This window comes from Lissotriton helveticus, chromosome 2_1, assembly GCF_964261635.1.
Source record: "Lissotriton helveticus chromosome 2_1, aLisHel1.1, whole genome shotgun sequence".
Lineage (NCBI taxonomy): Eukaryota > Metazoa > Chordata > Amphibia > Caudata > Salamandridae > Lissotriton > Lissotriton helveticus.
The window spans coordinates 107,391,457-107,419,172 of NC_136059.1; the positions used below are offsets into that span (position 1 = coordinate 107,391,457).

Genomic DNA, 27,716 nt, shown 5'->3' on the forward strand with positions numbered 1-27,716 from the left:
ATTCCACAGTTAGGTAGCCGTTTGTCTCTTTGATTATAATATCAAGAAATTCCACACAGTGTTTGCTCATGTGTGATGTGAATTTAAGATTCATATCGCCCAAATTGAGCCAGATTAAGAAATCATTCAAGGTCTCCATTTCTCCAGTCCATATAAAAAATATGTCATCTATATACCGACCCCATTCAGAGATGTTTTCGTAGAATGGGGCGGGCCTGTTATAGATGTGCTTATCTTCAAATCTGGCGACATATAAACAAGCCAGGCTCGGGGCACATGTAGCCCCCATACTGGTCCCCTTAGTTTGTCTAAATAGTTCATCTTTATACATAAAAATGTTGTTTTTAAGGATCAAGGTTATACATTCTAAAATGAACACTTGATGGTCTGTCAGGTCTTGTTGATTGCCACACAAAATTTCTTCCATGATTTCTATAGTATTGTCCTGGGGAATATTTGTATATAGTGCTTCGATATCCAAAGTCACTAACATTTGGGTTTCCGGATCGAAAGTCAATCCTTCGCCCTTCTTGATCATGGAGGTCGTGTCTTTGATATAGGCTTTTTGCTTTTGCACTAGGGGTTGTAGAAAAACTTCTACGTATTTGCTCAACGGTTCAGTAAGTGATCCTATACAGGATACTATGGGTCTCATGGGAGGATCTAAAATATCCTTGTGGACCTTCGGGAGGCCATACAGTGCTGGAATTAAAGGATCTGTGTTGAGCATAAATGCGAATTCTTCCTCGCATATGATATCCTCATCTTTTAGCCAGTCTAAGCATTTTCCGTATGTCATCCATCAAAGTATCCCACTCTTCCCTATTCGATTTTTGATAATGTGACCTGTTGTTTAAAAGTTTAAACATTCTATTATCATAGTCCTTACTATCCATAATAACTACACTGCCACCTTTGTCTGCTGGTTTTACTGTTAGAGTTACATTTCGTTCAAGTGCTTCCAACGCTGATTTCTCCTCCTTGGTTAAATTAAAAGGTGTCCAGGTTTTTTGTTTTATAAGATTATCCACACTTTTGTCTACAGATCTCTCAAAAGCTTCTACATCTTTATGGACAGTACTGAGTGCTGGAGTCCAAGTAGATTTATTTTTTAACCCTGATTTATTTTGTTTGGGAGGTTTATCTTTCCCATCAAAGAAGATTTGTAGCCTTACTTTCCTAAAAAAGTTTTGTAGGTCTCTTTCAAGGGCATATCTATCCACAGGGGAGCAAACAGCATATCCTAGACCCCTTTCAAATAATTTGGTCTCTATAGGTGTTAACTGATGATTTGATAGATTAATTACAGCTCCTCTTTGGGAATTCATTAGTCCCATTGTTTCTGACTCCTGGTTCGTGGACGTTGAGGGTGTTGGGCTTGTACATATTGGGATTGATGATTGTAGTTGTTGCGACCTCTCCCTCTCCCTCGTTGTTGACCAAATGTTTGGTTGCGTTTCTCTAAAAAAGACAAACCTTCTTTAAGAATAGGTTGTTGTTGTTTATTAGTTTCCCCACTTTTGTTTTTGTCAATTGTTGATTCACTCTCTGAGTCCGTACTCGTGTACGAGGAGTCAAAGAACCTAACCCTTTTTCTAGGTTGATTTCTGGGTTGATTCTGCCACTGTCTTCGGGATTGGAATTGTTCCCTGGGGCGCTCATAAAAGTCCTTCTGCAAGTACGGATAGACAAATTCAGGATTGTAGTTCTCAATGTCTTTTTTAAGTTTATTACTCTTCTTTTTTATTAAATATTCATTATACCCAGCTACATCATTTTGAATCTCCTCTAGTTTGGCTCTAGCATCCTCTAATGCTGTACTCTCCTGTAATTGGCTCTCTAAGTCTTCTATCTCTTTTCTTTCAATTACCAGGAATTCATTAGCTGTTTCTATTATTAGTAGAATCCAATCTCTACTACACCGATTGGCTACCAGTGTCCATTTTTCAATGAATTTCCTATCTGTTATAAAAATGCCGGGTTCATTCGTGACCTGGAGGCCCTTGGGTATAATCCCATTTTTACAATATTCTACTAGGAACTCCGCATGAAGTTCCGCCCTTACAGTTTTCTTTTTTAAGTTCCAAAGTTTCTCCCATTGTTCCTCATCCGATTTATCTAACATAATTGTGGTGGTACTTCGGGATTTACTATTTATAAGTTGGTTAAATTGGTCTGTCCCCTAAGGGAAACGGTTAACATTGTATAACACTACATTGTACCTTTGCCTTTCTCGCCCATGATTGTGGCATGCTGTTTTTAGTTATACACCCCCAGTAGGAATATTGAAACTGGACATATCCTCTGTTGTCCATTTGTGATTGGGACCTATTCCTTTTTACATATCAAAGTACTAGCCCACCAGCCATGGCACTACTTTGTTGGTGGATGTGATCAGGCAAAATGCCATCGCTCACTGGGCAAGAGACCCAATGGATGAAGAGGGCTGACTCATTACCCCATGCAGTGTGTTGTGTTGGGTGGAAGCAAATTATAAATGGCAGTTCAACAGACCAATGTATGAAGAGGGCTGACCCAAACCCCTCTATGTGCTTACATATGTATTCATTCATTATTTATCCTTTTTTGGTTGCCTAAGGTTGGCAAGACAGCTAAATTTGTCTTTAGTATATTCCTACAAATCTTTAATAACTATTGCTAAACTGAACCTAGTCAAGCCCACTCCAAACCCTCTATTCCAAGATGCTGTATCAGACAATGATAGAAGCAGATAGAAGAGGGGAGAGGAGTTAGCCTAACGGCTAGGGCGCTCTACCTCGGATCTGGGGATCTGGGTTCGAGTCTCGGTAACGACGCCAAAACCTCCTGTGATTCTGGGCAAATCGTTTAATCTCCCCGTGCCCAAAATGAAAGTAACTGGAAATGTAAAATGTATCGTAACTGGAAAATATGTAAAGCGATCTGATACCTGATTCGGTTCGGGTCTAGTTTGCGCTATATAAAACTCTTAAAAAAAAAATAGAAATCAGATATGTGTCCTCTATTAATCTTAATACATCAGCATAACAATTTCTTCTATCTAGCTATCTATCTTAGGGAAAGCGTACATCACTACTAAGAAAAGCTTACATTCTTGACGACAACAAACCTACCCCCACATGCATCATCCCGGCCGTTTGCGAATTCCAAATTGCAAAAAATAGCGAATCGCAATTTGGAATTCGCAAAACGGGATGCATGAATATTTTCTAATAATATTAGCGAATCGGGAAAAATCGAATTTTTTACCGATTCGCAAATATTATGCGAATTCTAATTTGCTAATTCGCATTTCCCATTGATTCCTATGGGCCAAAAGGCCCATAGGAATCAATGGAAATTGCGAATTTGCAAATTAGAATTCGTATAATGTTCATGCATTCCATGGGTGCAGGGGGGTCCAAAGGACCCCCCCTGCACCCCTGAAATGTATTTTTAAGTGGATGTTTCACACACACATGTCCTAAGGACATGTGTGTCTGTAACATGCAAGTTTAAAAAATGCATTTTTTTGTTTTTTTAAATTTTTTCGCAATTTAACACGAGGGTCAACCTCGTGTTAATTTGCACTTCCAATTTCCAAATTCGCAATTTTAAAAAAAATGATGCATTGCATTTAAGGAATCGCACAAATGCGATTCCTTAAATGCATTCGCATTTTTTAGAAATGCAAAAAAAGGTGAATTGTGCAAAAAGTTTGATGCATCCCAAAAAAAGATTTTGCATTCGCAAACGGCCGATTTTTCCGAATCGCACCGTTTGCGAATGCAAAAAACGTTGATGCATGTGGGCGCTAATGATGTAACTCGATTGAGCGATGCCATGTTCAATAGGAACCCTGACAACAAACAATGCACCTCTTTCGTACCAGGTGATTTTTGCAACTTGAAAAGTATTGGCCACTCCTGTGCAAAAGGACCTACGTGCATACCATAAGGCAACCTTGAGACCATAAAACTCCACTACTAACTGGACCTGCCAATGTTTGCATCAATCCCCAAGGAGGGTGATGCAACCATGTGAATGTCAGCTGGGCCTCTCTTGTGGGTAATAAGGGCTATCAGGGCCTGGTTTCTGGCTGAACCTCTGTTTTGGCTGGTAAACACCAGTTGGGCAGTATCACCTCAAATGCTTAGGTAGATTTACCCTTTGCACACTCTTTTGAAAGAGATAACTTTTGTTTTGCTATGAACAGTTTCTATTGATCCACTTTTGGGGTTTTGGCACTTGAGCTTCCTAATATATTTTATTAGGCTGTCTGTCTCCCAGCCCAACATGTCTGTCGAGGCCTCTACACGACAATGCAGATGTCTCTCCTCAAGAGTTGATTCAGACAGAAAACTGTAATGCTGCATCAGTCAAAGTATTATAAAAGGGTCTCCCTCCTGCATTTCCATTGGGTCAAATTGTATCCTCCTCGTCGCAGATCTAATCTTAGGTAGTCTTGGTCTGCAAGCTTGAGAGCACTGATCGAACTTATCTGATACGCTAAACCAAATTGTGATCAATTTACTATCTTTATTCGGTCATGATCAATCTCAAACCACAGCATTACCTGCATTTCCGCATGTGTCCCCTAGTTTTGAATACGCATTTACATATAATTGGAACAGCTTTTTACTTGTCATTTTTAAGTGGGTCTAAATGGCAAATTGGCAGGAAATCCTAAATGTATTTTAATTAGAAAGTCAAATACCTGACTAAACACCTTAGTACAGTGTTGTTTATAGGTTGAAGGTCTGACCTTCTCCTCACACAACCTTAGAAGCCAGTTTTATTGATCAAAATGTTGTTATATTCACTGATTGTTGTGGGAAACTCTGGCGACACTCCTTAGGGGTTGGGCCAACTCCTCCTCATATATTCATATTTGTGCTGCGGAGTGTCCAATATATTTGTACTTTTACCAGATAGTTGTTGTAAAACTAATAATTGTATGATGAGATAGATGATTAGTGGAAGATGGTCCAGAACTGCTTAATTGTGTATTTCAAGGCTTTTTAATCTTTCTTTTTTTCTCTTCTCTGTGTCTGTAACCCTATTTTTATTTCGTTTTGTAGCCAACACGTCTTTCACCCACCCATTAATTCCATGGAAGGCGGGGACTTGTTCAAGGCTAAAAAATAATATATATTGAATGCAATTACACATGGTTATAACGCCTCTTGTGACGTGTGCACGGAAAGTCAGATTATGTGTGTAGGACGTCAGTCCTAGGAATTTGTGCTTGTGCTAAACTCGTGGTCGTGGTCGTGGTCATGCTCAGAAAAATCACTATCAGTGAATAAAAAGAGACCTTATTTAACCTTAGAACAGAAACATTCAAGTTATGGCATGCTTGACTTCTAGGTTGGTATTCAGGACTTTAACATTTTAGGCACGTTGAAAAAAACATGCTTTTAGCACTTGAGTATTAGTAAACATTAGGGACAAAAAAAGAATAAAAAGAAGAATCTAGTTCAAATTTAGGAACCAAATAGAACAATCAATGGCACTCTGTGTGACTTATTCTCCCATAGTACCATTTTCAAAAAGAAAGATGCTAAGACCAGGAATGTTATTGATCTTTAACACGAGATCTGTGGACAATAGACATAGAATTAATAAGGTCCATATAAGGATATGCGCTAGCCTGTACTTTTGATTTATTTCCTAAAGGTTGCAAGTAACTTAACATAGATGAAGGGTCAAGGGTACCAAGCCTATGAGTCATTCATGATAGACGGTGGGAGACATTTACTTTCAGGTTAATTGTACGTTAAGCAAGAAGAAAATGCATCAGGATTTTTCGGCTTATACCGGTTATTATCGCCATCACAACGTCACTTTCAGTGAAGCTGTGATGGCGAAAGGGGCTTTGCCCTATTTATAAGGCGGCGTTAAGCAACTTAACATGACTTAACGCCGCCTTGTAAATAAGGCCCCCTTTACGATATGCTTACCATGAAAGGGGAGGATAATGGGTGTTGTTGTGGGCGTTCCACCACAACACCAATCGATTCTGATGCTGCCTCCTATTTACAAGGGAGGCATAAATATGAGGCAGCGCCAGAATTAAGACCAGGGGAAACCTGGTCCTACCCTCGTGCAAAGAGGAGACATGTTACATTTCTCCTCGTTTTTGCTGTTTTCATGGGAGCTGCGCTGTGCAGCCCACATGAAAACAGGAAAAGGCCAATGATTGTTTATGTACAGGAAGGTGTCCCTTCCTGCACATGAATAATATTTTTTTTTAAATGCCGTTTTGAAACTTCTGTGTGTGCTGTTTTCCCATGCATGCAGACACCCTTGCACTATGGTGCAAGAGTACCTGCATTGGTGCTAGGCAGTAAAGTGTTTCGCCATCGCAGGGGGAAATGAAGGGCTGCACCATATTCTTCTAAATATGGTGCAGCCCTGCATTTTCTGAAGTGGTTGAGTGCGGCGTTAAGCCAGGAAGGCTTACGCCTCACTCCGCCACTTCCTTTGTACATATGCCCCTCAGTCTCCCTCTTAGGGTGACCAGAGATCCTGGAGTACCAGCACTGCCCTTGTTTTGGGGGTCTGCCACAGTCTTCAGAGAAGCTTTCTTCGGGACTCACATTTGTGCCTGTTTTCGCAGGCTTAGGGGTCTCCTCGCTCCTGACAAACGAGAGAAAGAGACCCTTCCGCCTGCTAAAGTTCTTTTCCTCTCTAATGCTCACATTCTTTGCTGAGTCTGCTTCTTCAGGATCATCCTAAACCTGCCTCTCAATGGCCAGAGGTGGGCAGGGGCAGAGGGCTTTCTTCAAGCTTGGCCTGTTCATACACTCTACATGTTTTCTGAAAGGAGACGAGCAGTGCTTAATTTGAGCAGGTAGTTTCCGGAGCTCAGCACCGGCCCTTTGTCGTCAACACCAGCTTTTATAACAGCCGCCACATGGTGGCACTGTTTGTCTGATATTGTGAGAAGCACAACAACAGTTGTTTAATAATTAAATATACATTAGAATCAGTAATACCTGCTACCCATAGCTATACAAAATAACTTGGGCACCATGTATTAGTCATTTTAATCTGTATTTAATTTCTGAACTGTCACACTTGTATGAGTGTGAAGGGTAGTTGGCACCTCCTGGTAAGGACCCTGGCACTTATTTCTTTTTAATTATGTACTTGAGACGAGGCACAATTAGGTCTTAGTTTTTGGGCTATGGACAGCTCCCTGTGAATAATGAAGGCATCTCTGACACGTGCGCCTACGCTTGGTCTTCCCGAATTCCTGCAACTATGTTTAAATGTGATCATCTCACCTAAAGGTGTGTTAGCCTCTCAAATGCAGCCTATTTTATATCCCTCACCAGTCTGCACATCTGACAGAGGACTAACAGCGGGATGTCATACAGAGGACTTTCCAGATCAGATCCTTGCCCCTAAGCGTGTCTTGGACAACTAAAAGCAGTACAACCTATTGGTTGACAGCTCAGCTCTTACAGCTTCTGTTTTTTTCATTAGTTCAATGTGTGCTAATGAAAGAAGATATTTTCTGGCTAAAATTAAATACAGCTACCTACAGCAATTCCATCCTAAGTTGAAACTGGCATTTATTTAGCACATTTAGCAGTTTCTGTCATATGTGACATTTTTAGATGTTGTCTTCTCCTCCAACAGCACTTTCATACTGGAACTCATGAACACTTGTGCATTGTTTAACCCTTTGGCTGCGCCACCCATTTTGCGGAAGTGCCGCAATTGGCCGACGGCAGCACCAGCGAGGTAGTGCTGCCATCGGCCAATGGCCTATGGCAGCATGCATAGGGTTAAAGTGGAACACCAGAGTGCAATGTACCTTGTAGCCGTAACTGATTAACACATGACACATGACTTCAAAGCGCTCAACTTAGCTAGAACAGAAACACTTTTCATGTTATGTTATGTTATTTTGTAATATTATATGATATGGTATGGTATGCTATGCTATCTTATGTTATGTTCTGTTGAGTTATATGTTATGGTCAGCAGACTTGTAGAGCGTGCTATCACCCAGGAGGGTATCCTGGCACAGAGCAGGTGTGTGCCTAGCTACACCTAGGGCCTAGTGGGACAACTCAAAAAGCCAGGTCTTCAGCTTATTGCAGGTTTAAAGAAGTGAGGTGGAGGCTCCTTTGTGTAGTGGCTGGTCATTCCATGCTTTAGAAGCAATGTAGGAGAAGGTTCAACCTCTGTATCTGTTTTTCTGTGTGGCTGGGATGTGTGCAATTAGAAGTCCGGACGAACTGAGGTGTCTGGAATGTTTGTAAAGGAGATTAGATTGTTGAGGTGTGTTAGGGCAAGTGTTATGTAGTGCCTTGACAGTGTGAGTGAGGAATTCGAATTGTGCTTGTTTGTGAATGGGAAGCCAGTGGAGCTCCTTCAAGTGTGGTGGGATCTGAGTTTAGCATGGGAGGTTGAAAATGATTCTGGCTGAAGCTCTGAATGCTCTGCAGCCTTCTGGAGATTTTTGTTGATTCCGGCATAGATTGTGTTCCTGTAGTTCAGCTTGCTTTTGACAACAGTGTGTGTGAAGGTTTTCTGGGTACTCAGAGAGAGCCATTTGAAAATCTTCCACCTCATCTTCAGTGTTTGGAAGTTTGAGGCGTGGCGGCTTTAACCTAGGTGGTCATGTTGAACTTGCTAAAAATGATGATCCCAAGGTTCTTGTCATGGGTGGTGTGGGTGGTTGTTGGTCCCAACTCTGTTGACCACCTGATGGTGTCCCACAGTGAAGTGCTCTTCCTCAGCATCATGATCTTGGTCTTGTCAGTGTTCAGCTTCAGACAGCACAAGGGCTGCTGTGTCTCGTCTGTCCAGAGTCATGCGGATGTCATCCATGGTAGCGATGAGTGCAGTTTACATGCTGTGGTTGAATTTCAAACAAAGCTGAGTGGTGTCATGTCCTCGTCATGATATAACGCTGCAATACATGCAACCATGATCGACTAAACTCCTGAGCATGCTGATACACAGCTCCCCCTGATGTTAAATTTCTTGGTGTGATTTAAAGAAGAGAACTCATTCTTAGGCTTTTCATTGATTTGGGTTGTAATAGTAGCATCCTTTTGAAAACCAGCACTTAATTTTATCCAAAAAATGTCCATGAAAAGTCTGGAAAACATGTAGCTTATTCCTCATATTCTTTAGAGATTGTTCTGTTGTACTCACTGTTTGGTCTAGTATCTTGAGGAAGTTCTTGGATTGAGAAAAAAGTGATATGTGGACCAAGTGGGAGATGTTTTTAATCCTTGGCTGATGGTTACCTTACATTTTTTTCTTTTTTGGATGGGATCCAAAGGCTCCTAACTTATTATGGAATGTAAAATTCGGAGCTCCCCAAGTGAATACTTTTACTCTACGCTGATCTGCACAGTTTCATTAAGTTAAACCTGCCACCAGGACTGCATTGTTTTGTAGATGAAAAAAGCTGCCAATGTCGTGTGTCAAATAAAATATGTAATGCTCTCATACAGAACATTCAACTCTCCCAGGTCCATCTGTCAGTAGCACATTTGCCAAGTTACTAGCTCTTTGCATTATGGGACTTGTAGCCATCATTTCATAATGTATAATACAGGTACTAGAATGCAAAATGAAACAAAAAACACAGAACAGAATGAGCTACTCACGCATCGACCTAGGAAATTTGAGAGGTCTGCTCGCGCTGTTTAAAACAAATAGTTTGAAACCCATTTGCCTTTCAAGCTCCCACTGGCTGCCACTTTTAGTGTTCTGGAAGAGTGGCGCCGGAACTACCAATGGTAGGCAGGATCAGAATGCCCCCAAATATGCTTCCTGGACACCCAGGGATGCCCCCATTCATTGATTTAGGCACGATCACACCGAACCAACGTGTTTCGCCTTGCGGCTTTCTCACATGAGACAGCCGTAAGGTGAAACGCATTGGTGAGGTGTGATCTTGCCTAAAAAAACGAATGAAAGCATCCCTGGGTGTCCTGGAATTTATTTTCTTGGAAGAAAGAGTTGTGCGCAACATTGTGGGTAATCGGAAGCCTTCCAGGACCAGCGCATTAGAAGCTCCGGACTGCCAACTTGAATTTGCTTGTCGTGCCTGCATTTCTGAGATAGCAAGTTACAAACTTTGGAACTTTTGTTGGCTTGAATGCAGACCGGCACGCTCGGCCGGTGTTTGCGCCAGCTCCCACAGGGCCACTGGCAGTCTGCAGAGCAACTCGTTGGAAATATATATACATATATATATATATATATAGGCAAAGCTCCAAAAGTAAAGAAGAGCACTCGCGGGGGGTTAAATCCGAGTAGGATTTATTTGGCACAAGAAATCAAAGTACAAACGCGTTTCAGCGGTACGCCTTCGTCAGTGTAAGGCGGCCGCCATGACGCGGCTCATTTAAATACAAAAGCAAAACATTTGTGATACGATCACATGGGAGATGGTCACCACTGGGCGCCATGTTAATGTCAGGCATGGCGCGAATTCATTACAAAATAAAATAAAACAAAGAAATTAAAGTGCAATTCATAAGCCTTTCTCAACAACTCAAATCACAGTAATATTAAGAAAATATGAACGGGAAAATTGATCAAAATTCAAAAGTTAATAAATCAGTGAATCATGTCAATTCAAATCGCACTATTTACATACTCAATACTCTAGTATATCCATCTTCGAAAATTCTGAGAAAGTCTGATAATCAACCAGAAAGGCATGCACTCCCATGTAAATCAATAGTCATCATTCATGTTGTTGCCCTATATGGGCTTCCAAAATTAGATAAGTTGCAGCCTATTCTTGCTTGACAAAAAAAACACTCAATAGCGCCCTGAATGGGCATTCTTACTTCAAAAGATGGAAAAATTAATGGTTTCAATAAGTCAAATGCGAGAATCATGTGAACATAACAATAGGGGAGGTGTGAGGGTTGGCAGTAGGTAGTTGGCTAATGACCTCAAATCCTGAAATTTGTAAAAGCAAATAACAAAAACAAAATTAGATACAAGCAATATTTACAAGTGTACCCTGAGTTCTTCCCCCATGTTCAGTCCCAAAGGTGTTTTGGCGGCCAAATCTATAATGTACCGAGATTCAAATCTCCTCAAGCGTTTTTCTCTATCCCCGCCTCACGGGTCTTGGGCCACATGGTCTAAGCAAAAATACCTCAGAAGTTTGCGATTACTGTCATGATGAGATTGGAAATGACGTGCTATGGGATAATTGCTATCGTTGTTCTGTATAGCCCTCTGATGTTCTAATACACGCATTTTGGCTGGATAAATCGTGCTGCCCACATACCTAAGCCCACAGGGGCAGCTCAGGCAGTAGACAACGCAAGTTGTGTGGCAATTCATGAATTTCTTAATTTTGATAGGAACTTCTCACCCTGGTATTGAGTAAGTCAAAGTCTTCTTACTATCCGCACAGGCTTTGCATTTGCTGCATGGATGAAAACCTGCGAGTCCCTGTATGCCTTTGTTCATAGGTGGTAGGTGGCTTTGGATTAGGTGATCTTTAAGAGACCTAGTTCTGCGGAAGGTCATGGATGGATGGTTAGGATGTCCCGGCCAATAATGGGGTCTGAATTCAATATTCTCCAATTGGAGTACATGATTTTCTTAAGACTCTTGGCTGCATTAGAAAAGTTAGTAATGAGTCTAAGGTTCTTGTTCCCTGTGCTATTCTTCTTCGAGACATCCTTGATAAGCTCTAATCTATTGGTCGTTTCCGATTTTTTCCATGCCTCCTTCAAAATCTTCTCCTTGTAGCCACGCTCCCTAAATCTGTTAAGACATTCTGCACCAGCCTCTGCGAAATCTTCTGATATAGAGCTGTTGCATTTTATACGCAGAAGTTCCCCATACGGGATGCTGTTTTTCAGATTCCTCGGGTGGCTACTGAGTGCATGAAGCACTGAATTACTCACGGTGGGTTTTCTGAATAATGATGTCTGCCTCCTACCATCTGTTACAAAGACCCTGACATCCAGGTAAGTGACTTCACTCGCACTGATCTCGCCAGAAAACCTAAGATTCAGATTATTGCTATTCAAATGTTTGATATATTCTGAGACTGATTCCTCAGACAAGAAAGAGATTGTCTATGTACCGTCTCCAAATGATGGTTTTCTCCACCCAGTGGTCACAGGAGTCTGACCAGGCCGCCCACTTCCCCCACCAGCCGACGGACAAGTTTGCGTAGCTGGGGGCAAAGCAGGCTCCCATGGCAGTCCCCCGTTTTTGCCTATATATCTGTTCCTGGAAAATGAAGATGTTATTAAATTGGCAAAAATGCAAAAATTCAATAAACATTTCACCGTGGTTGGTAAATTTCGATGGTCGCTGTTTCAAAATTTGTTGAATAGCATCAATGCCCTGTTCATGTGAAATGCTAGTATATAATCTGGCTATATCCAAAGTAACCATAAGGAAGTCAGACTCCCATGGGCTTCCTTCAATGTAGCGCAGGAAGTCTTTAGTGTCTCTGGTGTAGGAGGGCAATTCCTCTACAAATGGGAAAAGGTAAAAGTCAATGATTCGTGACATGTTCTCAAGTAATATATATACTAATGCGTGGTGAAGGCATGCACTGTAAAGGCCTATACGTACTAAACAAATGTGAGGTAACAAATGCGTGGTGAAGGCACTACGATGTAAAAATTGCGTTTGCAAAGATTGTTTCCCCAATAGGTTGAGCTGTTGATTTGATGACTGTTTTACCCGCAACAAACAAAGCATTAGCCTTCTCTTGTTTACCTCCTATGGTTTCTCATTAGAGTGTCATAATAAATGACTGCATACTCTAGAGACAGAGCACGGAGATGATGCATGATGTATAATTGTAATCCCGACACCAATTTTATTATCTCGATCAAGGTGTTTTGATGGAGAATTCCTGTGGGATGGCTAGTGCTATATCCGGTGTCGAACCGTCTTTGAGCCATATTTCTGTAAGGAACAAGACATCCCAGTAGTTATCAGCTAACAGTTAAAAAAAATCCAGGGCATGCCTCGGTAGGGAGTGGAAATTTAACAAACACACCAAAAACGATCTTTTATTTTATAACTGCAGAGGCTCCTAAAGAGTCATCAGAAAGTAAGGGTCAAGAGAGATTGTTAACCCTTTTGTTGCGCCCGTCGGCCAACAGCCGTCGCCAGCACTACCTCCGTAGTGCTGCGCACGTCCGTTGGCCGATGTGGCCCCTCCCACTCAATGGAACGGCCCGCACCGCAGCGGAATTGCCGCCACGGTTAAGGTGTCAAAAGAGGGCAAGGCTTGATCCAACTATGGAACAGTAAAACTGCAATTTGGGCAAGTAAAGCCAGTATCGGAGCTTACAGCATAGGGGATCCCAAATGAATGCATTGCATAGGTTCTAACTACAAACGCGTTTCAGCGGTACGCCTTCGTCAGTGTAAGGCGGCCGCCATGATGCGGCTCATTTAAATACAAAAGCAAAACATTTGTGATACGATCACATGGGAGATGGTCACCACTGGGCGCCATGTTAATGTCAGGCATGGCGCGAATTCATTACAAAATAAAATAAAACAAAGAAATTAAAGTGCAATTCATAAGCCTTGCTCAACAACTCAAATCACAGTAATATTAAGATAATATGAACGGGAAAATTGATCAAAATTCAAAAGTTAATAAATCAGTGAATCATGTCAATTCAAATCGCACTATTTACATACTCAATACTCTAGTATATCCATCTTCGAAAATTCTGAGAAAGTCTGATAATCAACCAGAAAGGCATGCACTCCCATGTAAATCAATAGTCATCATTCATGTTGTTGCCCTATATGGGCTTCCAAAATTAGATAAGTTGCAGCCTATTCTTGCTTGACAAAAAAAACACTCAATAGCGCCCTGAATGGGCATTCTTATTTCAAAAGATGGAAAAAATTAATGGTTTCAATAAGTCAAATGCGAGAATCATGTGAACATAACAATAGGGGAGGTGTGAGGGTTGGCAGTAGGTAGTTGGCTAATGACCTCAAATCCTGAAATTTGTAAAAGCAAATAACAAAAACAAAATTAGATACAAGCAATATTTACAAGTGTACCCTGAGTTCTTCCCCCATGTTCAGTCCCAAAGGTGTTTTGGCGGCCAAATCTATAATGTACCGAGATTCAAATCTCCTCAAGCGTTTTTCTCTATCCCCGCCTCACGGGTCTTGGGCCACATGGTCTAAGCAAAAATACCTCAGAAGTTTGCGATTACTGTCATGATGAGATTGGAAATGACGTGCTATGGGATAATTGCTATCGTTGTTCTGTATAGCCCTCTGATGTTCTAATACACGCATTTTGGCTGGATAAATCGTGCTGCCCACATACCTAAGCCCACAGGGGCAGCTCAGGCAGTAGACAACGCAAGTTGTGTGGCAATTCATGAATTTCTTAATTTTGATAGGAACTTCTCACCCTGGTATTGAGTAAGTCAAAGTCTTCTTACTATCCGCACAGGCTTTGCATTTGCTGCATGGATGAAAACCTGCGAGTCCCTGTATGCCTTTGTTCATAGGTGGTAGGTGGCTTTGGATTAGGTGATCTTTAAGAGACCTAGTTCTGCGGAAGGTCATGGATGGATGGTTAGGATGTCCCGGCCAATAATGGGGTCTGAATTCAATATTCTCCAATTGGAGTACATGATTTTCTTAAGACTCTTGGCTGCATTAGAAAAGTTAGTAATGAGTCTAAGGTTCTTGTTCCCTGTGCTATTCTTCTTCGAGACATACTTGATAAGCTCTAATCTATTGGTCGTTTCCGATTTTTTCCATGCCTCCTTCAAAATCTTCTCCTTGTAGCCACGCTCCCTAAATCTGTTAAGACATTCTGCGCCAGCCTCTGCGAAATCTTCTGATATAGAGCTGTTGCATTTTATACGCAGAAGTACCCCATACGGGATGCTGTTTTTCAGATTCCTCGGGTGGCTACTGAGTGCATGAAGCACTGAATTACTCACGGTGGGTTTTCTGAATAATGATGTCTGCCTCCTACCATCTGTTACAAAGACCCTGACATCCAGGTAAGTGACTTCACTCGCACTGATCTCGCCAGAAAACCTAAGATTCAGATTATTGCTATTCAAATGTTTGATATATTCTGAGACTGATTCCTCAGACAAGAAAGAGATTGTCTATGTACTGTCTCCAAATAATGGTTTTCTCCACCCAGTGGTCACAGGAGTCCGACCAGGCCGCCCACTTCCCCCACCAGCCGACGGACAAGTTTGCGTAGCTGGGGGCAAAGCAGGCTCCCATGGCAGTCCCCCGTTTTTGCCTATATATCTGTTCCTGGAAAATGAAGATGTTATTAAATTGGCAAAAATGCAAAAATTCAATAAACATTTCACCGTGGTTGGTAAATTTCGATGGTCGCTGTTTCAAAATTTGTTGAATAGCATCAATGCCCTGTTCATGTGAAATGCTAGTATATAATCTGGCTATATCCAAAGTAACCATAAGGAAGTCAGACTCCCATGGGCTTCCTTCAATGTAGCGCAGGAAGTCTTTAGTGTCTCTGGTGTAGGAGGGCAATTCCTCTACAAATGGGAAAAGGTAAAAGTCAATGAATCGTGACATGTTCTCAAGTAATATATATACTAATGCGTGGTGAAGGCATGCATTGTAAAGGCCTATACGTACTAAACAAATGTGAGGTAACAAATGCGTGGTGAAGGCACTACGATGTAAAAATTGCGTTTGCAAAGACTGTTTCCCCAATAGGTTGAGCTGTTGATTTGATGACTGTTTTACCCGCAACAAACAAAGCATTAGCCTTCTCTTGTTTACCTCCTATGGTTTCTCATTAGAGTGTCAGAATAAATGACTGCATACTCTAGAGACAGAGCACGGAGATGATGCGTGATGTATAATTGTAATCCCGACACCAATTTTATTATCTCGATCAAGGTGTTTTGATGGAGAATTCCTGTGGGGTGGCTAGTGCTATATCCGGTGCCGAACCGTCTTTGAGCCATATTTCTGTAAGGAACAAGACATCCCAGTAGTTATCAGCTAACAGTTAAAAAAAATCCAGGGCATGCCTCGGTAGGGAGTGGAAATTTAACAAACACACCAAAAACGATCTTTTATTTTAAAACTGCAGAGGCTCCTAAAGAGTCATCAGAAAGTAAGGGTCAAGAGAGATTGTTAACCCTTTTGTTGCGCCCGTCGGCCAACAGCCGTCGCCAGCACTACCTCCGTAGTGCTGCGCACGTCCGTTGGCCAATGTGGCCCCTCCCACTCAATGGAACGGCCCGCACCGCAGCGGAATTGCCGCCACGGTTAAGGTGTTAAAAGAGGGCAAGGCTTGATCCAACTATGGAACAGTAAAACTGCAATTTGGGCAAGTAAAGCCAGTATCGGAGCTTACAGCATAGGGGATCCCAAATGAATGCATTGCATAGGTTCTAATGCCCACAGCTCCCTCTTGGTATATTTAATAAAAGCTGCAGGATGGGGTACCTCATGGGCAGCATGGCTAGCGCTGGCCACGGTTCGGATGTGGACAGTCACGGACTTGCTTGACTTAGGCGTGCCAGTGGCACGTCCGCCGTGCATCCAGTGCATCAGCTGGTTCAAATAGCACAGAAGGAGAGAAAGACAAGAGCACAGACTCACCAAACTGGCAGCTCTAGTAGGTGAAACCGGAAGTTGATGTGCAAACAAAAAGAGTCTTTAAAGTAGACCGTAATACTGTACTAGTTAACATTGTTTTGGGATTACACATTCCCCTATAAAATCCCTCCCACACGAAAGTAAACACACTGAACACTACTGAACACAAGCGCTTGAGGCAAAGTTAAAATTTTAAAGACGGATGTCTACTGTACCCCACCCGCAAAAAAACAGAGGCAAGTGACCTGCTAACGCAGACTGCCAGGGACCAGAAAAGAATATGCAGAGGCAGCAGAGATTTTGAGCAACAAATAAAAAGAACTAAGCAAAGTGGTTAGACTAACATATACTTATTAATATTAATAATATGTCTCAGGCCTTCACATCCATCTTGTGAATATCATACTTCCGTCTCACCTGCTCTTCCTTGCTTGTGATGGAGACAAGATCGGAATTATTGTCAATGCAGAATTTTTTTGCATCACACCAATTTTTTGTCTCTGTTGAAAAGTAATAGAGGTAGGTTCCATTCAGCTTCCACCCATCGGTAGGTTTGTTGTTGCATCTACCTAGTGAATGAGAGCATCACCATCAAAAATAGTCTGAGAACAATAAAACAGTATGATTGGCTAAAATATATCATGGTGCAGTTTTAGGAGCATAGCTTACTCCCACATGGGTGCCTGCGTAGAGGCAGCCTTCTTTCTTATGACTGCTGAGCCCCACCCCGGCTGACAGAATTACATGATCCTTACATTAACAACCATGTGCATTAGCCTCTAGCAGTGTCACCAGTCAACCATTATGCGATCTCATGCCGGTTTTGTTGCAAAGTGTAGGAAAATAATGGGTCATATTACCAAGCAATAGCGATAATTATCGCTATTGCTTGGTTAGAGACAACAATTTACCGCAGAGCTGCGGCGATTTATATCGCAGATAAACCTTGGTATTACCAAGGTTTATCGCAAATGTGATAAAAAACGGCCTAACGCTGAAAAGTCAGCGATATTCATGCATTACCGCGCTAATGCTCTTAGCCATGTTATCCACCTCCCATTGGATAACATGGCTATGAACTGCTCAGGGCAGGTGTTAGCTTTTGGAGATATTCGCGCTTAGCGCGAATATCTCCAAAAGTTGGTAATAGGAGATAGCGATTTTAGCGACTGTTTCCAGTCGCTAACATCTTGGCACGCCCACTTTGCATGTCATTAGTGATAAATATCACTGACATGCAAAGTGGGGCCCAACATGGTCGCTATCTCCTACTAGCTGTCGCTAACTGGTGTTAGCGACAGCTAGGTAATAGGGAGATAATTTTATCTCCGCTTTCTTGGCTTTTAAAGCCAAAAAAGCGGAGATAACCCCCTTGATAATATGCCCCAATGACATCTGTGGTGTCTCTTATTTGGGCCTGCTATAAGCAGGGCCACTGGAATTCTGCCATTGTGCGGCCACGAGTAGTTTTGCATAATTAGCGATTTTCTGCATAAACCATCATCTGCTGCATAATCTGCAGATTTTAATGAAAAAATTTTTTTCTAGTTCAAACGGTTTAAAACTTACTCAAAATGCAACAACAGGTGTTGCAGTGCAGTGGAAGGCCCTTTGCAAAGCTGGTCACCTTTCTGTTGCTTATTTCTATATTTGGGTTATAAATTGGTACTACTGAGGTGCAGCCAATGCCCAGACAGTGTTCTCAAGTTTAAAAAAGACTAAAGAATGAAATAATACTATTAGAAAATGTGACACATTATGCTGCATAATTTGTCTTTTCTTGCTGCCTTATTTACTCAACCCTGCAGCATAATTCAAACCTCTCCTGCTGCATAATTCCAGTAGCCCTGGCTATACCCCCGAAGGACAAGGACTATGAACCTCGCCTCCTACATTTTCGGAATACAACGACCCCCACATATACACATATTACCCACATGCACATGGTAAACTCAAACTCAGCATTCACTATACACAACTGTCCGGCTAAAGAGAAGCACTTAAGCTTATTTCTGTGTGCTCTGCATCTTTGTAAAGGCTGTGTGCTTCATCATCTTCACCTGACTCACATTCACCTATAAACAAATTAAAGACCCAGGCAACAGCAAACAGCACATTATTTGCACATATTAGACCAGAAGAAATCACTGTTAACCATCAGTTTCCAGGAACCTACAAATCTCACCTATCTAGAGCTTCCTACATCCTGTTTCTACTTGCAGGAGATGCAAGTATCAAGAACAAAATCACCCCCACTTTCTTCAACCACTCAAATACTCATCTGACTCCGAAACGTCATCCTCCAAGAAGACTTATCCAATAATAAGTCATAAAAAACATTCTTCAACCACCTGGAGACTGTAAACCTCAAACAAGATATCAGATAATCTTCACGTTCATAGCTGCTTTTGAATGCCACTGCTTGATTAACACCTTCACTGCGGCGGCTATTCCGCCGCAGTGCTACGGGTTTTGAGCGGTCGCGCGGCGGGCGCATGCTGGTGACGGAACCGCTCCGTCACCAGCGTCGGTTGAGCTGTGCTCGTGACGGAGCGGTTCCGTCATGGTCCCGCCCACTCAATAGAACCCTCAGCGCAGGCGCGGAATTCGCGCCGCGCATGAGCGTTCTATCGAGCTGGGCGGGCCATGACGGAACCGTCCGTCATCAGCACAGCGCGACCGCGGCTGATGACGGAGCGGTTCCGTCATCAGCACCGAAGGGGTTAAAGGAAACTTGTGAGGCCACTTCTCTATCATGATTCTCATCCATCACTTAACACCGACCCACCTTTGACAACACATATACTTGACTGAATCCATCCCTTTGATAATACATGGTGAACTACCACCACGCATACATTGCCAAACAGATAACCTTCAGGAAACACTGAATCACAAGCCATAACATCATACATGCCATCCTCAGGTATACCACATTCATTGATGGCATGCTGCAATCCACCATCACTATTCAGAAGTGCTTCCTTACATCACAACATCTTCTACTATCCACTCAAAGTAGCAAGTATTCTTTCTCTACCGAGGCATGGGCTTGAAATTCCGCTCTGCTCACAGAGTTTGCAGAGTTTTTTCCGCTCCGCACTCGGCATAGGGCACGGAGTTTTGAAAAACGTTGAGGAGCACGAGTGAGATTTCACAATGAGGGTTCTCGCGTATGGTCGCTACTGCTCACCTTGAAAAACTTTCTGTTTGTTCTTGAGGAAACTACCTCTCAAGTAGAACATCTACTCGAGCGGCAGAAAGAAGCAGCACCCTATTGCGCTGTGCATGGTGCCATTCAAAGTGATTTTACAGTGTAGATCAAAAACCCTGCTCTTAAAAATCAGCGCGTTGTAATGCACTTCTCCCCTTGCAATAGTTGTTGGGTACGCAGCACTCCATGAACTCCGCCCAGGCCTAGATAGCATCTTGACTTTGGCAGACTTGACAACCATCATCCCATCAAACCTTTACAATTGCAATAGTCAGAACAATAGTGACATCAATTGCAATAACAAAGCAACCATCTCCTGCATGACTTCCAGGTCAGCTACCCGCCTAAATGCTGCACTGAATGTTAACAATGCTCTGTACTCAACAAGAAGCCTGATAAAGATCCTGTCAACATAGATGCATTTTAACAAAACCTCACTACACAGGAGTGTATCCTAGGTCTCCCACCAACAACAGTTCATCAACATGAGACTTTATAGATCCCAACCGCTACCAGTGGCTTGTGGTTGTCCTAGTACTTTTCATCAGCTCTGTGATATTTAGTTTGCACATGAAGCTGAATACTCCTCATCCACTATGGTAACAAGATTCAAGAGCAGGACAATGATACACAACTATATATTAAAGGCTCCACACACAAGGAGATCAATCTCCTGAAAGCTTCTTATGCCAAGCATAGATGTCATGTGTCTACTCCAAACTCAAGTTAGCAAAGTAACAAAGTCCAGCAAGCTCAGATCCACCATGGCTCTCTAACAAGAAACTGAGGGGCATATTACCAAGCAGGGCAATAGGCAATTATCGCCGCTTTAGCGGCCGTTTTCTGCCGCTAAGCGGCGATAATTCTATCGCTCTATTAGCAAGCTGTCGCTAACAGCAGTTAGCGACAGCTTCAGGCGATAGCGAGCGGTTTGGGTCCCGCTTTGCATGTCAGCGATATTTATCGCTAATGACATGCAAAGTGGGCGTACCCAACCTGTTAGCGACGTTAGCGACTGCTTTCAGCCAATATCGCCTATTAGCAAGGCAGGCGTAGCGATGGAAATATTCCCGCTATCGCCAAAAACTAACGCCTGCTCTGACCAGTTCTTAGCCATGTTATCCAATGGGAGGTGGATAACATGGCTAAGAGGATTTTGACGCGAATATCGCTGTATTCTCAGCGATATTCACGCTATCGCCGGAAAATGTATAGCTTTGGAGATAAACGTTGCTAATAGCACGTTATCTCAGCGATAATTTCCGGCGATGCTTAGTGATAGAAAATTCGTTGCTAAGCCTAGTTAGCGATAAATATCGCTAATCGTTGGTAATATGCCCCTGAATGAATTCACATGAACTACCTTTTCTCCTTCAGAATCCACACGGTTAAGGAATCACACATAGCTCTGTGCCCACTGTCTTCACCAAAATATAGGCTTTCAGTTGGAGACGAGCGGATTGACTCGCGGGACGCTAGCAGCATTACGATTCAAGAGGCCGTTCAAGGATGAATTAAAATTAAAAAAGGCCCGGAATACGCTAACGTGCAGTGTGTTATATACACGCACACAAAATATATATTGCTTTTTCAATTACGCCAAAATTATATGGATACTCTCAACTAAGCTGTGATTCAAGTCCTGTACCCCGTGTACTTTGGATTTTAAACAACCTTTCTGCTGATTACCTACTAACAACTACTCGTCTCAGCTTGGAGTGGTGCTCAAAATAAGCATCCTAGATTTGCCGTGCAGCTGTTCGGTTAATCAGTTCAAAGTGAGATTTCTGTTCCAGATAGGAGCGACAAGTCCCCTATTCTGATGATTGGCTCGTGACACGAGATTTCTTGGGAAGACAGTCTATATTTCCTGATGAAGACGGCGATATGCTATTTGTCCGTCGAAACGCGTTGAAATTGAGGGAATAGTACTATTTATATTTGATTTAGGAATTTTGTGTACTTCCCTTTTATAGGTGAATGAATTTGATTAGATGTATTGATGTACTTGATTCATTCCCTTTGATATATTCTCTGTGTTCCCAAGTTTTATGTTATTTTAATTTGTCTTTTTAATCAATTTTATGTATAAATAAACTGTGCTATTTTGAACTGACCGTTATCTCATAATTCTGTTGCTTATGCTTTGCTCTTAGTTTTAATGCTTGAATATTTGTTGTCCATTTTTGTCTTAGAGAAGTTGATGTCTTTACACCTAATGTGCCCAAAGGGAATTTTTATTCTGACATAAAGTTCACCAAAATATATACAAGCTTTAGTTCTAGATATGAACTCTGATTCCAGATTTCTTTCAGGTATGAACTTCAGAACAACTGACTAACCATCTCTGGCGCCACAATCGACAGTGTAGAGATAGTGAATAAAACACAGAACTAGCACCACAATTTCTATAAGCAGACCTAACCCCATCTCAGAAGAGCAGTCATCAACAAAACACCAGGACATTACAAGATATGTTAATAATAAGTGCACGAGGAAAAGAACATGTCTTCTCGAGCTAGGACATCTGAATCTGGAACAATACTGCTCCACACATCTAGCTCTCTCCTGTACTCCAGCACTTCATTAAGAAATACTCAAAGCACATTGCTCTAAGGCGCAATTCATGTATCACAAAGAAGAGATTTCAACAACATGAGTCCCTCCTCTCCTCACTTTTGCACTCAATCTCGATTCATCCCCTAATCTTAAATGCAACTCACCATTCTGTGCTAGGTTTCAACTCTATAACCACAAGTACTAATATCATACAATCCTCAATATTACAGATCAGACTATAAAGCAAACACAGTTCTAAGGCTATTGCAAGTCGCTTCGGAGTTCCCTAACCTTATTAACCGAATGCGCGCTAGCGGTTTTCCCGCTGCGCACTGCGTTTAAAAAAAAGCCGCGTTACATGACGAGCTCAGCTCGTCATGAGCGTACGAGCGTCGTAACTCATGACGAGCTGAGCTCGTCATGAGCGCGGAAGTGGTTAAGGAACTAGGCCTACGGCTTTGTTCTTCTATAGGGTCATGGAACCCCTCTGTGACTTGCAATAGCTTTATAATTTATGGCAGAGGGTAAATTATCCCATATATCTCACTTAAGATTCAAGTGTGGGCCACTCTTTAACAATTTTCCATTCAGCATACAATCTATTAAGCATTAAGTTATATTATTGTTGTGTGTTGTCATGGCATGTTATGTTATGCTATTTTAAGGTATATTATGTTATGTTAAGCTATGTTACGTTACGCTAGGTTACGCTACGCAATGCTATGTTATGCCATGTCATGACTTATGTTATGCCATGTCATGTTGTGTTATAGGTCATGTCATTTTATTTGTTGCATCGCGTCATGTTATGTTATGCTATGCAATGATGTGATGCCTATCATGTTACAGTGTGCTATATTATGATGCTATGTTATTTTATGCTATGCTGTGGTATGCTATTCTATGTTATGTTATGATGTTATGTTATGCTATGTTATGTTATGTTCTTATGCTGTGCTATGCAATATTATGTTTTATGCCCTGCCCTGCCATGCAATTTCTTGCCATGCCATGTCATGTCATGTTATGCTATGCTATGTCGTACTATGCTATGTTATGCTATGATATTTTGTGCTCTGCGGTGCTATTCTGTGTTATGTTATGTTGTGTTATGGTGTATTGTGTGTTATGTGTTTAATGTGTTATGTTATATGTTGTTTGCTATGTGTTTTATAGGTTGTGTTATATATTGTGTTATTTGTTTTATGTTATGTTATATGTTATGCTACATTTTTCGTGTTTTATGTGTTATGTTTTATGTTTTTATGTGTTATGTTATATGTTGTATTATGTGTTTTATGTGTTGTTATATGTTGTGTTATGAGATATGTTGTGTTATGTGTTCTATGTGTTAGGTTATATGATGTGGTGTGTGTTTTATGTGTTATGTTACATGTTGTGTTATGTGTCCTCAATTCATCAGCCTGGTAAGGATGAAAGACTGCGTAAGGCATCCCTCCCCTGCCAGCATTTTAGTAGCAGTTGCCTGCAAGGAAATGTTCTCATTTTATTTCTAAGCTGGATCTGGCTTTTCATATGCTGCGTAGTCCATATTCTGTGCATATGTAGGAGTACTGGCAAATGGAGCTGTCTGGAAGGTATGTGAAATCAGATGCGATTGTTGAGGTATGGTTGGCCATTTCTACTTAGTGCCTTGAAAGTGTGGGTGAGGATTTTGAATTGTGGTCTTTTGTGTATGGGGACCCAGTGGAGCTTGTTCAGATGTGGTGTGAGGCATGGGTGGTTGAGAGTGATTCTAGTCACCAAATTCTGATGGTCTGCAGACTTCTGGTGAGTTTTTTGCTGACCCTGGCGTAGAGGGTGTTCCCTTATTTGTGCTTGCTTGTGACACGGGCAAGTGTTAAAATGTTCCTGGTGCTTCTCAGGAGCCATTTGAAAATCTTCCCCAGCATAGTCAGGGTATGGCAGCATGAGGCAGTGACTGTGTTGACTCGGGCGGTCATGTTGGTCATGTTGCTGTTGATGCTAAGGTCCTTAGCGTGGGTGGTGAGTATCAGTCCTAGATCTTTCGACCACCAGATGGAGTCCCACAGTGATGTGCTCTTCCTGAAAATCAGGATTTCAGTCTTGTCAGTGTTTAGCATCAGACAGTTTTTCTTCATCCAGGGAATGATTTCAGTCAAGCAGCCTTGTCTGTGAGGTAGAGAGAGAGTTGTGTGTCATCGACGTAGGTTGATGTAATGACAGCGGATGATGCTGCCTAAAGGAATTATGTATGTGTTGAAAAAGGCTGGGCTCAGAGAGGCTTCTTGGGGAACTTCTCAGATGATGTTGCAGTAGTCCGAGGTATACTTTGCCAGGCTAACTGACTGGGTCCTTCCAGTAAAGAAGGAGTAGATCGATCAGAGTGTGTGTACCTGGATTCCAATGTTGTGTAGGCGTTGAATGAGGATGGGGTGGGTGACTGTGTCAAACACTGCAGCGAGGTCCAGTAGGAAAGGAGGGCGTCCATGTTTCTTTCATCCAGAGGCTTGCAGCTGTCATCCATTGTGGTGATTAGGGCAGTTTTTGTGCTATGGCTGGATCTGAAACCAGACTGAATTGTGTTGTGGAGTTGGTGATCACTAAGGTATTGGGGCCAGATGTACGGCCATATTTTGCAGTGGCAAATGGGAAATCAGCCCTTTTGCGACCGCAAATTTGGTGTGCCCCATGTACAAACCCTATTTTGCAAGACCGTAACCTTTTATCGACTCGCAAAATAGGTTTGCGACTCGCTATTAGGAAGGGGCGTGCCAAGGGCATCCCTTCCAAATAGAGACTTGCACTGCAACGTGAGATTGTTTGGCAACCACAATTGCAGTCGCAAAACATATTTTTTGAGGGCAGGCAGTGACCCCACGGACCACTGCCTATTTTAAAAAAATGAAACAGAAACAATTAATTTTTCCCTTTTAAATGAATCCTGTTTTCGGGCTGTATTTTTTTTTAGAAAACTGCTTAATTTAAAAGCAGTCACAGACATGGTGGTCTGCTGACCCCTGTAGGCCACAAACCCTGGGAGTGCCAACCATTCCTAATGTGGTCGCAAATAGCATCTGCCTCTTGAATATTAATGAAGCATGCAATTTCCAACCACATTAGGAATCGCAAACACTGTCTTAGACCCTGTTGTAAATTACATTTTGTGATCCGCAAATTACATGTCACAAAGCAATTTGCGACTAGCAAATTTTAAGGGTCGTTCATCTGGCCCTTGGTGAGGTATCTGTTGATGACATAAGGATTTTCTCTAAGACCTTGGTCAAGGAATTGCAGCAGGTAGATCAGTCTTTAGTTGGAAAGCATTGAAGGGTCTGCAGATTTTCTTCAGTATTGAAGTGACAAGGGTGTGTTCCGGAGGATCTGGGAAGTTTGCTGAAGAGGTATTCAAGATGGGTGTGAGCTTGCGCTGATGAGTTGCAGTCCTCTGGAGTAGGCGTGGTGGAGACCGGGGTTTGATGGGGCCCCTAAATGAATGAACTTCACGGTGGAGGAATGTTCTTCTGCAGTGATGTGTCAAGTGGTTATCATTGTGTCTTTGATTAAGATTTGGACATTTTTCACAAGGTCTGTCGGGTTCTGTTGTAGGATGAATTTGCTGTAAATGGTGGTGATTTTGTAGCTGAAGAATTTGTATAATCTCCAATTATCGGCAAGCAGTGTTGTTTGCTCAAATGGTTTAATTCTGACTTTGTGTGCATGTTTGTATCTATCTATCTATCTATCTATCTATCTATCTATCTATCTATCTATCTATCTATCTATCTATCTATCTATCTATCTATCTATCTATCTATCTATCTATCTATCTATCTATCTATATATCTATCTACTTACAACATCAGATTTAAATGTAATAAGTGTGTGTGTGTATAACCTGAGCCTAACTGTAACGTCTCTGTAACCTTTGGTTTTTTTCTGTGAATTTCTAAGGTTTTTTAACTGCTAATTCCTAACTATGACGTCCCTGTAACCTTTGTATTGTTCAGTGAATTTCTAGCTTTTTTTTTACTAGTAACGGTATTTGCAAAGTGGTGGAGAATGGGGGCCTGTGTAGGACTTACACTAGGTACCAGGAAGGCTTAGTGCCCCCTTTTGGTCCCTCAGTAGTAAGATTGACTTCATCCCCAACCGCGTTCACAGACTGGTGGAGAAAGGGGGCATGGCCTCCGAAGACCACTTAGCAATCCCAGTGAGTGGGACTTATTGGAGACAATAGGAGGGGTAGTTGACCTCCAAGAATGTCCTTGGGGGGCAACCATCCCTTCAATTACCTCCAGTAAGTTCCACACAGCAATATTGCTGAAACCTGATAGGAGGGCACACCCTCTTTCTCCACCACTTTGCAAATGCGCCTCCTGGCGCACTACTACTTGGGAAATGAAGTCACCTTGGCTCTTGAAGGCCCTTGATGGGTAACTAGTCTTCCTGTCACCTCTAGTAAGTCCCACATAGGAACATTGCTGCGTAGTCAGAGGCCACGCCCCCTTTCTCCACTACTCTGCAAACATGCGCAATACTCGTTGGGGGGAAGAAGTCCACTTTAGCCCTGAGGCCCTCAGGAGACAAGTGGACCTCATTCCTGCCATCAGCAGTGCACTGAGAGCCATGTTCGAAGAGTGGTAGAGAAAGGGGGCGTTGCGTCCGACCACCTCTCAGCAATACCACTGTGTGGGGCTTACTGGAAATAACAGGAGGTCTTGTTGGCCCCGAAGGACCCTCACCAGTGAAGGGGACTTCACCCCCCCAACCAGGAGCAGACCCAGAGGCGCATTTGCAGAATAGTGGAGAAAGGGGGCAGGGCCTCTTGCAAGTTGCCAGCTTTTGTTTTTTTTGTTTGTTTATTTTTTAGGAAGGGGGCCATGTGGCCCCTCTTTCCAGGACATAGGGGACCCCCTGCCCCTGTGCCTGACCTTTTTTCTTTGCTTTAATAAAAAAAAGCAGGAGGGGCCCAGCTTTTATTTGTTTTTGTTAATTTTATTTTTTTAAAGGGAGGGGGGCTGCTCAGCCCCCCTTCCGAGCCATTTTCGGCCCCGGGGACCCCATCAACTGGGGTCAGGTATCTTTGCTGGGGACCGCAGGGGAAGTCTGAAGTCCCTTGCTCTCCCTGCCGGCTCCCCACCTCCTGCAGGTGCCGGCATTGCTTTTACACACAGAGAGCTGCTGACATGCAGCTCCTTGAGTGTAAAAGCAAAGTGCTCCACTTTGAGCACCCAAGTGCAAAATGCTATTGTTTGATCAAAGCAGAGCAATGTTTGCTATTGCATTGTGGGATCAGTGCTCTGGCCATGCCATAGCAAACTGCAATGTCCCACAGGTGTCCAACCTGGGGAAGTGTTGG

The 27,716-nt window shown here is 42.4% G+C and overlaps 1 protein-coding gene across 3 annotated transcripts in view; it reads right to left on the bottom strand.

Annotated features, from left to right (window-relative positions):
• The window catches only part of LOC144817767 (CD209 antigen-like protein C), a 124,784-nt gene that overhangs the window by 31,513 nt on the left and 65,555 nt on the right, over positions 1 to 27,716 (bottom strand). For all 3 annotated transcript variants that reach the window (XM_078674567.1, XM_078674566.1, XM_078674568.1), the window contains one exon: positions 17,017 to 17,168. In XM_078674567.1, the coding sequence (XP_078530693.1) occupies positions 17,017 to 17,168 (152 nt within the window). The remainder of the gene's footprint in view (positions 1 to 17,016; positions 17,169 to 27,716) is intronic.